The 12,840-nt window shown below is 44.6% G+C and overlaps 1 protein-coding gene across 1 annotated transcript; it reads right to left on the minus strand.

Moving 5' to 3' along the window:
• Positions 1 to 4,433: 4,433 nt before the first annotated feature.
• Positions 4,434 to 10,747, minus strand: LOC125532245 (uncharacterized). Its single transcript, XM_048696383.2, has 11 exons — positions 8,092 to 10,747; positions 7,896 to 8,003; positions 7,699 to 7,799; positions 7,502 to 7,592; positions 7,248 to 7,358; positions 7,087 to 7,152; positions 6,273 to 6,332; positions 5,638 to 6,195; positions 5,063 to 5,182; positions 4,854 to 4,973; positions 4,434 to 4,765 (listed from the first exon to the last, which is right to left on the minus strand). The coding sequence occupies exons 1-11, from the start codon at positions 10,573 to 10,575 to the stop codon at positions 4,700 to 4,702; spliced, it is 3,885 nt and encodes a 1,294-aa protein (XP_048552340.2). The 5' UTR covers positions 10,576 to 10,747; the 3' UTR covers positions 4,434 to 4,699.
• Positions 10,748 to 12,840: the final 2,093 nt, after the last annotated feature.

Here is a 12,840-nt window from a genome sequence, read left to right on the forward strand (position 1 = left end):
ACAACTCTTAACCTTTATTTATTATTATTTATTTTGCTGGAAACTGTTAACTGATTATTTTTGTAAGTTGCAACAAGATGAATCGCCTCATCAAACATATTTATAGGATTAAAAAGAAATATTAATACCGGATTTGGAAGCACTGCAAGTATGATTAGCAAGAAAATAACTGTTGCAGGAGTAGGATTGGATGACCACTGCACTAGCTGCTGCTAAAGCGCCCAAGCTGACGGCGACCTAGCAAAACTTTCCCACCTTTCCCATCTCAAAAGATCAAACACGTGCAATAAGACGAGAAGAAAACGCCTCACAGCGAAGATGTTCCCCGGACGTGGTGTTTTTGTCGGAGACCCACCTTGACAGCTATCCGGCAGAATGTTTAAGGAGGAGGATGAAGATGGACCAGAAACTGGTGTGTACAAGTAATGGAAGAAGTGGTGGTTTAGTTCTTTTTTGGAATAATCATATCAATGTACGTAGGCTTGCCCTAGACACTATGTTCATTGATGTAATAATGGAGGATAATAATAACAATCCAGTTTGGCGTTTGACGGGGATGTACGGTGAATTTAGATGGGAGAATAAGCATCTGACCTGATCACGTATGAGGCAACTCAACCAGAGTCAGATTTTGCCGTGGCTCTTAATTGGTGACCTCAATGAAATCCAATTTCTTCATGAGAAGGAGGGAGGCAATCCACGTCCGGCACAATACATGCAGGCCTTCCAAGAAGCGATTGATGATTGGGCTTTACATGATATAGGCTTCATCGGGGACCCGTTCACTTGGAGACGTGGAAGAATAAGGGAAAGACTAGACAGAGGTCTGGTGAATGGTGCATGGGCGAATTTGTTCCCTAATGCAGCATTGCAGAACTTGGAATTTAACCACTCTGACCACAGACCCCTTCTTGTGGATACAGAGTTTTATACACACTCAACCTCCGGACAGAACAACGTACAAGTAAAACGGTTTGAGGCCCGTTGGTTGAGGGAGAGGAGTTTTGAGGAGACGGTAACGGCAGCGTGGAATGATGTTACAGCCGACCCAAGTGTGACTAACATTTATGACAAGTTGAATAAAATGCATAACCAGTTCCACGACTGGGATCAGAGAGTTCTCAAAAAGCCAAAAAAGCGTCTGCGTAAAGCGCAGCGAGATCTTGAAAGAGTTATGGCGGGACCGATGGATGATGAGAATGAAGAAAAGAGAAGAGAGTTAACTGAACTCATCGAGTATTTGCTGGAATTGGAAGAGATCCAAGTGAGGCAACAGTCCAGAGCAATTTGGCTAAAAGCTGGTGACCGCAACACTGCTTTTTTCCAGGCTTTCGCTTCGGCAAGGCGGAAAAGGAATTTTATCAAGCGATTAAGGAATGAGGCTGGGGATTGGTTGGAAAGTACTGATGATTTAAATGCCCATGTATTAAACTACTTTTCTCACATGTTTTCCTCTGAAGTTCAGCAAACCAATCCGGTGATCATGGAGCGAGTTCAGCGGAAGGTGTCAGATCAGATGAACAATTCCCTCATGGCCCCATATACAGCGGAGGATGTGAAGAAAGCGATCTCTAGCATTGGAGATATAAAAGCACCTGGGCCTGATGGTTTGCACGCAATCTTCTTCAAAAAATACTGGCATATAATTGGGGAGGAGATCACTAAAGAGGTTTTGTTGGCCATTAACTCGAAGAAAATTCCAGCAAATTGGAACGACACAACAATTCTGATGATCCCCAAAACTGATGCTCCGGAGCTGGTAACGCAATTCAGACCCATTAGTCTTTGCAATGTTCTCTATAAAATAATCTCGAAAATGTTGGCTCTACGTCTGAAAAGTATACTACCTGATATCATTTCTCCTACTCAAAGCGCCTTTGTCCCTGGAAGAATGATCACGGATAATATCTTGATAGCATATGAGTGTGTGCATAAGATTAAGAATAAAAGGACAGGACAATCTGGGTTGTGTGCAGTAAAACTCGATATGCATAAAGCCTATGACAGAATGGAGTGGTCGTTTTTGCATGATATGATGATCAAATTGGGATTTCATGAAAAGTGGGTAGAATTGATTATGGAATGTGTGAGATCAGTTAGTTATAAAGTGAGATTTAACTCACAAGAAACAGATGTTTTTAACCCTACAAGGGGAATTAGACAGGGGGATCCCCTATCCCCTTACCTATTCCTCATTTGTGCAGAGGGCCTTTCTAGTCTATTGCAGTATGAAGAAGAAGCTGGTGGCATAGAAGGGATTAGAGTGTGCAGAAATGCACCATCAGTATCACACCTATTATTCGCTGATGATTCTCTAATTCTCATGAAGGCAGACACGCTTAATGCAGCTTCCTTACAGCATGTTCTGGAGACTTACTGTCAAAGCTCGGGGCAAATGGTGAGTTTTGCTAAATCGAGTGTTTCTTTAGCCCTAATACTTCTGTTGTCACTAGGGCTGAAATATGTCAGGAGCTTCACATTGATACAGAGGCACTTTCTGATAAATACCTGGGCCTACCCGCAATGGTGGGAGCGGATAGAAGTGATTGCTTTCAGCACTTTATTGAGAGAATCAAAGAGAGGCTTAGAGGTTGGATGGAGAAACATCTATCCACTGGAGGAAAGGAGATCCTATTGAAATCTATGGCACAAGCAATTCCGGTGTTTGCTATGTCAGTCTTCTGCCTACCCAAACGTATATGTAAAGAGATTACTGATTTAATTTCCCAGTTTTGGTGGGATGATGATGAAGAACACAAGAAAATGCACTGGTATTCTTGGTGGAAACTTTGCTATCCGAAGAATGAAGGGGGCATGGGATTCCGAGACCTATACTCATTTAATCTAGCAATGCTTTCAAAGCAATGCTGGAGGTTACTGAACAACCCGGATTCCTTATGTTCAAAGGTATTGAAGGCGAAATACTTCCCTAATGGTAATTTACTTCAAGCTACTTTAAAGAATGGGGCCTCATTCACTTGGCAGAGTATTATGAAGGGCTTGGAGACTTTCAAATTGGGGTATATCTGGCGTATTGGATCGGGGGAGAAAGTGAACATCTGGAACGATCCATGGGTTCCAAGCAGTGCAAATAGAAGGATTATCACGCCGCGAGGTCATACTATCCTGTCTACAGTCAGCGATCTCATCGACCCCACAAATGGGAACTGGGACGAGGATCTGATTCGAGCTATCTTTAATCCTATCGATGTCCGAAGGATACTAGAAATCCCGCTGAATCACAATGCTTTTGAAGACTTCATAGCTTGGCATCCGGACCGAAGAGGCATCTTCTCGGTACGATCAGCTTATCACACTCAATGGAGTCGAACTTTCAGGACACATGCAAATGCAATAGCGCAGCCAGGGAGGTCAAACACACCACAAGTTTGGAGTATTCTATGGAAACTTCAAATCCCACGTAAAGTTCAAATTTTCTGTTGGCGGGCACTACATGGAATTCTACCCCTAAAGTCCATCCTCACTAACAGGCATGTTGGCGTAGAGGGTGCGTGCCCCATATGTCACATGGCGGCGGAAGATGTGAGGCACTTACTGTTTGATTGCTCCCATGCTAAGGAGATGTGGTCTCGGCTTGGAATCATCGATATCATTGATGAAGCAAAAAGGATTGATCGATCGAGGTCAATTATATTAGAACACATCCTGCTCGGTCCGCCAAGACAAGTGCCCAGCAAACCGAATTTGGATGTGAAACAAATCATAGCGGTAGGAGGATGGTACCTGTGGTGGATCTGACGCCAGTACACTCATAACGGTAATCCTCCACCAGCTTTCAAATGGCCTATATCGGTCCTTGTTATCTCTAATAACTTCGACCAGGCAAATGCGAAGAAAACTGTTTCAGTGCAAGACAGATGGGAGAAGCCGGAGCCTAGATTTGTCAAACTAAATGTTGATGCAGCATTTTATGTCGATGAAGGAGTGGGAGCAACTGCTGCGGTTATCAGAGATGTAAATGGATCGTTTCTTGCAGCCCAATGTATCTATATTCCCGTGGCATCAAGTGTGGTCACAACAGAAGCAATGGCAATGAGGGATGGCCTGAGGTTTGCAAACTCCTTAGGTTTCCGAGAGTAGAAGCGGAGTCCGATTCCTTAACAGTGGTTGATTCCTGCAGTGGCCAAGCAAGATGGTGGGATGAAGCTGTTGCTATCTTCGCGGAGTGTGTCGATGTTACGACTTTGATTGGGAAGGTCAAATTTAAGCATTGTTCTCGTAATGCAAATAAAGTGGCGCATGTGCTAGCTAAACATAGTTATTGTAATAAAATTTCTAGATTTTGGAAGGATGAGCCTCCAGGCTGTCTGGTCTCAGACCTTGTGGATGATGTAATTCCTATTTAAAGCAATAAAGCTAGCCATGATGGCCTTCCCTCAAAAAAGAAAACGCCTCACATGAAAAAAGCAAAGGAAACGGAAATCTGCTGCTGCTGTTATTACAGGATGGATTCGTAAAGTTAGGCATAACGTAAGGGACCAAATTACAAAATCGTCAAAACTGAAACCACCCTCCATGGCTAACATGAGCGAGGCCAGATGTCTCAAACAGCTGCAACCCAAGCCCAAGCAACAAAACAAGAATAGCACCACCCTTGTCAATTCATATATGCACCCTCAAAAGCGTCAATTTATCCATTCGGCCAGGTGGTTTTGACGTCGTGCCGGCTTTGTCAAACTCACGGTATGCTCAGTATTTTCTTCAGCTTCATCACAAGCTTCCAGTCATCCATCGTCAAGTCATCCTGCAGTCACAACAGTCAAGGGTATATGAGCAGACAACAGGGTGAACCAGGGCACTGCAAGCAAACAAGAAAGAAACGCTCGACTTGCCCTGTAGTTCTCCTTAAGAAGGTCGATGGATCGCCTTGTGATGTGGCTGACCAGCTCATCTTCCATCTCAAAGTGCCTGCCAAAGCTCTTCTGCTGCTCATCAGAGTTGCTCCCAATGATCTGGTCACCACCCACGAGACAACAACATATGTCAGACAAAACCTGATATAAATCTAACAAGCATGGACAGAACACAGGGTAATACCGACCTTTATAGCCACCTTTTGCCCTTTTGTGGCTGTATCAACTTGTTTGTGATTTATCTCAATGGAGGCAATCTTCCCAATATCGATAAATTCTTTCGAGGGTATGCACAGAGGCGTTCCCACCTACATAACAGAGGAAAATGAGAAATGGAATACATATCTTGACAAAGACCACTCCATGATAATATTCAAGTGTTTCGGACATTAAATTATACATATATGATAGTTTCCACCTTTTTTTAGGTAAGTTTCCACTATCTAAGATTATGAGGTATTTGTTCATCTACGTGGTTAGTTCTTAACTACTGAGTATATTCTAGAAAAATAGCTTGAGAAGGAGATCAAAGACCATAAACACCATGATCATGATGTATGAGAAAACATAACATTCATGTCTATGGACACATCATGATCAAAGACCATTTCTAATTTCTAGATGTGAGCCTACTGCTACTGGCATTTGTTCATCTAGGTCAAATAATAGCTACTGGGTATTCTAGAATGATAACTTCTCAGCTAATCAATCCAGTAAAAAAAGGGTTGAGAAAATATAAATTTTCACTGATCAGACAAAATACCTTGGCTATTCCTTCAAGGATATCGACACCCAAAACGATTGGATCCTTCTTGTTGAAGACACAGTTCGGCATGATCTTGAGAACACAGGGGAAAACAGCCTCTTCAGCGCTGTCCTTCTTCTTCTCTTCCCTTATGTTCTTAATGTATGCTGTGAATTGGTCGAAAAGGTGGTATATGATATCTGCCACGAAGATCTTCACACCAGACTCTTCTGCAAGATCACGGGCATCAGGCATCACTTTGACATCAAAAGCCAAGATAGTTGCATATTCCTTCTTCCTCTCAAGCATAACACTGGCCTTCATAACATCTTTCTTGTGCACTGGCCCTATGCTGAAATCACAGAAGGGGATATTCACAGCAGGGCTCTTCAAGAACTCCGTGAGAGCCTCCAATGACCCCAGCGTAGATGCTTGCACATATACACCCTCGCCACTCTTATCAATCCGGTTCCTAACCCTCGACATCTCTTCCATTACAGCATCCTTTAGGTCCTCTATATCCGCATCAGGTCGTACAGCATATAGCGCAGTCCCAGCAATTGCATGTTCGAGACCCTGACCAAACACACACGTTGTTTTTCAGAAGTGTGCTAATATTTACACTCTGAAGTGCCAAAGATCTATGAACTCACCTGCGCTGATATTTTAATTCCTTGTGCAGCTCTGATCTTCTTATGGTGAAGATAGGTGCCCTGAAAAATTGCGTTTCAATGAATTAGTCAACTAGATCTTACAAGGTAACCGAAGGCTCAAATCATCTTAGTGCAAAAGAAAGCAATGAATCATAATATGCAAGCGTTTAATCATCTTGGTAAGGCCTAAGCATTGTGGTGCCTAAGAGTTAGAAATAAAGATAACTACTACCTGTCCCTGAACTACATGAATGAATATATAAAGAAGGGAAAAATTCATGCTGGTGAGTGGCATTGAAGGGACAAAACTCAACCCAAAACCATCTTAGCGAAGCAAGCAAAGGCAGCAGGTGGCAAGTAAGATGTTGTGGCGGACAAATTTGTCACCACACTTGTGGCAGAAGTTGGCTGGCAACTGAGTCTATGACAAGCGGGGTGACTGACTAAGAAAGTGTGGTGTGCCACTGTGACTGCATCCAAACACTTGCCACACTTTTCTGCCTAACATTTGGCAAAGTATGGCTGCAAACCAAACATGCCCTTAAGCTTTCTTGGCAGGGCTAGCATGACGCTAATTTACTGTTTCCAAGTAGGCACAAAATGACATGATAACATAAATCTTTTGGACAAAGTGTGCATAATATAAACCTCCCAGTATGTAAATGTTTTAGTCAAAGCTACCAAAAGGTCCCCGGTCATCAAAGCACCAAAAGAGAATGAATCTTCAAGGTAGCAGCCTATTTGAACTTGAACAGCACTGTATTAAATCTATAGTGAGAAATTGAATGAAGGTACAGTATAATGAGCCACACACCTTAACTCGAAGCTCCTTCATCGGGTGTGGTGTTAACAAAGCTCTGATGGTTGTCACAATGGGTCCCTAAATAGAAATACAGTGAGAACATATTGAATCTTACAAATGCTGGTGATGTACTTGCAGCGGGAATTGCAACTATACAACAAAGTGAATTTTACCTGCATGCCACACACGACTATTTGATCTCCTTCATGGAGCATACCATTGACCAGCACAACATCAACTGTAGTGCCATGACCTTCAATGACCTTGACTTCCAGGACAGTACACTGATACACAATAAGATAAGATCATAAGACTGAATCTTCTACAATGACAAGCATATTTATGCAACGTACACTGAAACAGAATAAGATAAGATCATACAAGTGCATTCTTCTACAATGACATGTAAACTCATATATGCCCGTACCTGGACTTCATCAACAAAAGTAAGCTTTTCTTCCATCGTCTTTTGTGCCCATTGCACCAATAGTAGAAGCAGATCAGGAATGCCTTCACCGCTGCAGAGAGAAGTGCATTATGTGTTAAGGAAAAGATGCTAGTAATATCATACTTGCTGCCAGATATCTGAATGAATGAACCCATAAGATTAATGGTTGACCATGCCTTACTGCACTGGTAGGCACAATGTTAAATGTATCTTCCATCTCTTTGTTCTTGTAGTACAAAGCAGTGTTCACACCTTGCATCTTGAATTGTGTCACAATCTGTTGGACAAAGCACATACATGTGATTAGAACAACACCAACTAGTAGTTCTTTCCATAATAAAAATAAAAGGAGAGAGCAATAATGTCCACATACATCAGTAAGCCTCGTATTGAACTCCAACTTGACGTCATCATTTTGTTGTCTCAAGGCTTTCCCGATAGGAGCATTGGGGCAGGTCTTCCAACCATAAAGACGATCAACCTTCATACAGTGGTAAGAAACAAACAAGTAAATGGCAGAACAGTAAGGAAGCCGAAGGTTAAAGGGACAAAAGTCCAAAGAATAGTACCTTGTTCAAAGCAACGATAAATACTGCATCTCGACTTTTCAAGAGATTCAGGGATTCGATTGTCTGGGGTTCAAGCCCATGCATAATGTCGACAACCAAAATAGCAATGTCGCACAAACTTGAACCTCTAGAACGCAGATTACTGAAGGACTCGTGACCAGGAGTATCAATAACAAGCAGGCCAGGAACCTTGAGAGTAGCATCAGCCTTCAATTCCCTTGTTCTCTCTCTAATATTCTCAGTTGGGAAGTATGTAGCTCCAATCTGTTGAGTAATACCGCCAGCTTCTCCTTCTTGCACATTAGTTCGTCTAATACAGTCCAGCAGCTTTGTCTTTCCAGTATCGACATGACCAAGGATGCAACAGATTGGTGAACGGAGGTCGCTAGCATTGTCAGCATCATCATCTTTAGAAGATCCTTTCTTCCCTTTCTTTTTAGCAACTCCATTGTTGGCACGCACATTTTCAGTTTCACTCTTTTTAGAGTTGTCAACAGGCGGAGCAACATTTTTTACAGCAGGCACTGCAGGTTGCGGTTTAGAAATTTCCTGCTTCGTGGCAACGGGCTTGTCCTCCTTCTCCTCTTCCTCCTCAAAAGCACTTGTCTTCGACAAACCCACATCGATATCATCCCAGCTCTTTGCATCCCAGTCATCTTCATCTTCCTCCTCCTCTTCTTGTTTTGCCTCTTCCACCTCTTGGTCGGGTTCTGTTTTTGTCTCAGATTCTGCCACCTGAGACTGAGATTCCTGGTCCACTATGACATACTCTTCCTCGTCAATGTTGGCTTCATTTACCTCTTGCTGTTGTTCTTCAGCTGCCTTCTGAGCCTCTGAAGCCTTTGTTTGAGCTTTTTTCTTCTTGCTATCATACTTTGGCCTCTTCTTTATCTCAGGGGCAGCCCCATCAGCTACTGGAACTTCACTCTCACCAAGGAATTGCCTCCTCATGGCTTCTAACCGCTTGGCCTCCTCCTTCTGCTTCCCTGTTAAAAGCTTACCCTCCTGCTTCTTCTTGAGCAGCTTCTCCTTTTCCCTCTCCTTCTTCCTCCTCTTTGCTTCCTCTGCCTTCTTCTCCTCCTCCTCTTTCCTCAAACGCTCCTCTTCCTCTTTCCTCAAGCGTTCTTCCTCCTCTTTCTTCCTCCGCTCCTCGGCTTCCTGCCTCTTCGCAAGAAGCTCCTGCATCTCCCGGACATGCTTTGGGAGCTTCTTCATGTCAACCTTCCCTTTAGGCGCCTCTGGCTCCTTTTCCTCCTCCTTCTTAGCATCTGTCCCTTTTGCTGCTGCCTTCTTCTCCTTCTCTTTTTCTTTCTTCTTCTTTTTCTTCTTGGCTGCAGCGGACTCTACCTCTCCTTCCCCGGCCTTCTGCTCTGCATTACCATCCTCCGCAGTTTCAGCGTCCTCCTTCACTGCTGAAGCGGAAGGCAGTGCCTGGGATGGTTTCTCCTTCTCCGGTGCCGGTGCCGGTCCTTCACCGAGCTCAGCAAGAAGTTTGTCCAGATCCTCCTCTTCCTGTGCTGTCCTTCCACTCTTCTTCTTTTTCTTCTTTGATTTCTTCCCTTCAGCATCATCCACACTGGTCGCAGCAGCAACAACAGTATCCTCGACCTTGGCAGCCTTGGGCTCAGGCTCCTCAGCGGCAGCAGGCCGGTCTTCAATCTCTGCAAGGAGCTTGTCAATGTCCTCATCATCCACAGTAAACCCTCCCTTCTTTTTCTTCTTCTTCGATTTCTTTCCGCCGGCATCATCAGCATCTGGGGCCAGAGAATCCCCACCTTTAGCCTGCTCAGGCTCAGCCTCGGCCTCCTGTGTGGGTTGGGGAGGATCCTCCATCTCAGCCAGGAGCTTGTCGATGTCCTCATCGTCCACGGTAAACCCACCCTTCTTTTTCTTCTTCTTCTGTGGCTTCTTGGCAGCCATGGCCGCAGCCTCCTGCTCCTCCTCTTCCTCGGCAGCAGCTGGGGGCGCCACCGCAGCAGCAGGAGCAGCCTCCTCCTCGTCTTCCTCGGCGGACTGGCGAGCTCCCTTGCCCTTCTTCTTTTTCTTCTTGGACTTGCTGAAGTCGAAATCGAGGTCGACGTCGTCGAGATCGCCGCTGGCCTCAGACTTACCGGCCTCGAGCTCGGATGCGGCGGTGGAGGCGGGGGCCTCGTCCTGGTCCTGGTCCTCGGCGGCCGCGAGGGCGTCGAAGGCGCTCATCCCGCCCGCGCCGGCGCCGCCCTTCTTCTTCTTCTTCTTGCCGGTGAAGACGACGTTGATCGGGTCGTCCCCCTCCTCATCCCCCGCCGGCGGGGGCGGCGGTGGGGCGGGCTCGTAGTCGTCGTCGTCGTCGTGCGCGGCGGACTTGCCGCCCTTCTTGCCCTTCTTGCCGCCCTTCTTGGGCGGTGGCTTCTCCACGGCGTCGGCGGGCGGCGGCGCGGCCTCGTCGTCCTGCGGCAGGGAGTACTCGTCGTCGTCGATGGCGACGTTCTTCTTGCGCCCCATCGGCGCCAAGCGCGTCGTCTAGTCTAGGGTTCGGGGGGCGGAGGTGGAGCCGGAATGCGGCGGCGGATGGGGATCGATTGGTGGGAGCGGCGGGGCAGAGGATGGGGAAGAAAACCCTACTTTCTTTACTTGCGAGTTGTGCCCGGACGCCAGGGAAGAAAGGGAGACGGGAGAGGAAAAGGACGCTTCTACCCTTTTATCTCTTCTCCGTTTATTAATCTCTTCTCCTTCTCATACGACTTATACTTTGTACTAGTATTTTTGCAATACTTTTGAATTTCTACCAGATTTATAAAAAATTGCCTTTATTTAAAAACACAACATGTAAAGTATTTTCTTTAGCAGATGGTTTATAATATAGTATAAAAAAATCAGTACACCTTGTTCAAAGATCTCTAATGGATGCAAGAGATTGTGAAATCCTCTCTTTATTTTGTTTCCACGGAAAAATGGGTTATATATGGATAAAAATCAAGCTTTTACAACAAAAGAAACAAAATGAAGATAGAAGAGATCAAGTGGAAGGCACACCAGCCAGACCAGAACGTAAGACGTCGATGGACGTCCAACCCAGCAACTTGTTTAAGGGTCCTGCACGCGATTCACGAAGTAGTATCGCCAGAACCACCATCTCCGCACAAGAAGCCATTCTCCAACCCTAGACGTCTCCATTTTCAATCTCATCTCCACAACCAAACACCATCGCCATCACCGCACCAATCCACCTCCAAGTTAGTCATACTTGTAATTGTGTATTGCATCCAACAACCATTGTAAGACGTATTATCAATAAAGCATGCATCTTTATGTGTTCTTCCATGATTTTTCTTGCGATCCGATCATCATGTGTGAGTAATTCGATAAGGCAAAGGATTGAGGCATAGCCTTACAACCTGGTGTATTTGTTGGAGGGGTCGATTGAATGGATTTGATTGAACGTCATGTATGTGTGAAATAAAAAATGCATCATAGTTGTCTTCTGTCTCTCTCATTCTTCGACCTTGTAGGTACCCAGGATCCCGGAGTTTGGTACACAAGGAGGCTAGGGTCAGGAAGAACGTGAAGCGCTATTGTGAACACCAGTGATAGAAAGGTTTACTACGATAACATGGATCCAATCTCCGGAAATATATGAGGTGTGGTCATTAAACACTCAATGTTTTTTGTCTAATTTATCTTAATTAACAAGATAACCATGCACGACGAAAAGGACCTATGGTTGGCCAACTGCCTCTCGATGTAGGGTGCGTTCCGATCAAGACGTAATTTGGATACATCCCCACTTTGATACATTGCAAGCACATCTTAACAGTTGTCTTGCAAAGCACAAATTAAGATCACAATGATCCCAATCTCAAATATATGGTTGTAAGAATAAAATCTTCATACCCCATGCCTATTTTTACTATAAGGTTTTCAGCAACAAAGGTGATTATCGTCGGTCCAAAAACTGAAATGTATACTCTTGCAAGCATTCAAACTACTTAGAACTCTAAGAATTCAACATGCAAGCACATCTACAGCAGCACCAAGAGTAAGCTATTATTCAAAGTATACACCACTAAAACAAAAACTAATTGGACAAATGGTGAAGTCACATACCAAGCAACAATCCCCCGAAACAGCTTCGGAAACGGAGCTTCGAGCAAAGAGATCAAAATCTGCGGGTTTGAGCTCGGGAACACGGGAGAGAGAGCAACGGGGATCTTTTTCGGGAGGTGAGCGATGATGTGGGCTAAAGAGACAAGTGAGGGGGGCCCACCTAAGGACCACAACCCACCAGGATTATAATAATTGGAAAGATTTTTTATTAACACCTTTTTATGATGCTTGAACATTATTTAAAATTGATGCACTACCCCTCTTTTTTAGGGAAAAAACAACAACTAGAAAGCAGTCGTAGAAAGAGTTTAACGGCCGGTCCATGACGTATTGGGTTTTGTATTTTATAAACATGATAAAAAGCATATACGGACACATATACTCATCTCTATGAATGCGCACACGCATAACCTACCCCCTATGAGCACCTCCGAGAAAATGCAAGCGCGAGTGCTAGGTCCATGAGTTGAACTCTCATGAATTGGTTCCGCCGCTAGGAATCTAACCATCTAAGCTACGCTTACTTCGCACTAGGTGTTGCATTTGATTGGTACCCCCTCCATCCGAAAAAGGTTGTCCCTCAAATGGATGTATCTAGCATCAGGTTAATGCCTCATATGAATTGCCTAAGGTACTGGAAGGTTATGTTATGAATGAGGAGAC

Source organism: Triticum urartu, chromosome 1A, assembly GCF_056163025.1.
Source record: "Triticum urartu cultivar PI428250 chromosome 1A, HENAU_Tu73, whole genome shotgun sequence".
Classification (NCBI taxonomy): domain Eukaryota; kingdom Viridiplantae; phylum Streptophyta; class Magnoliopsida; order Poales; family Poaceae; genus Triticum; species Triticum urartu.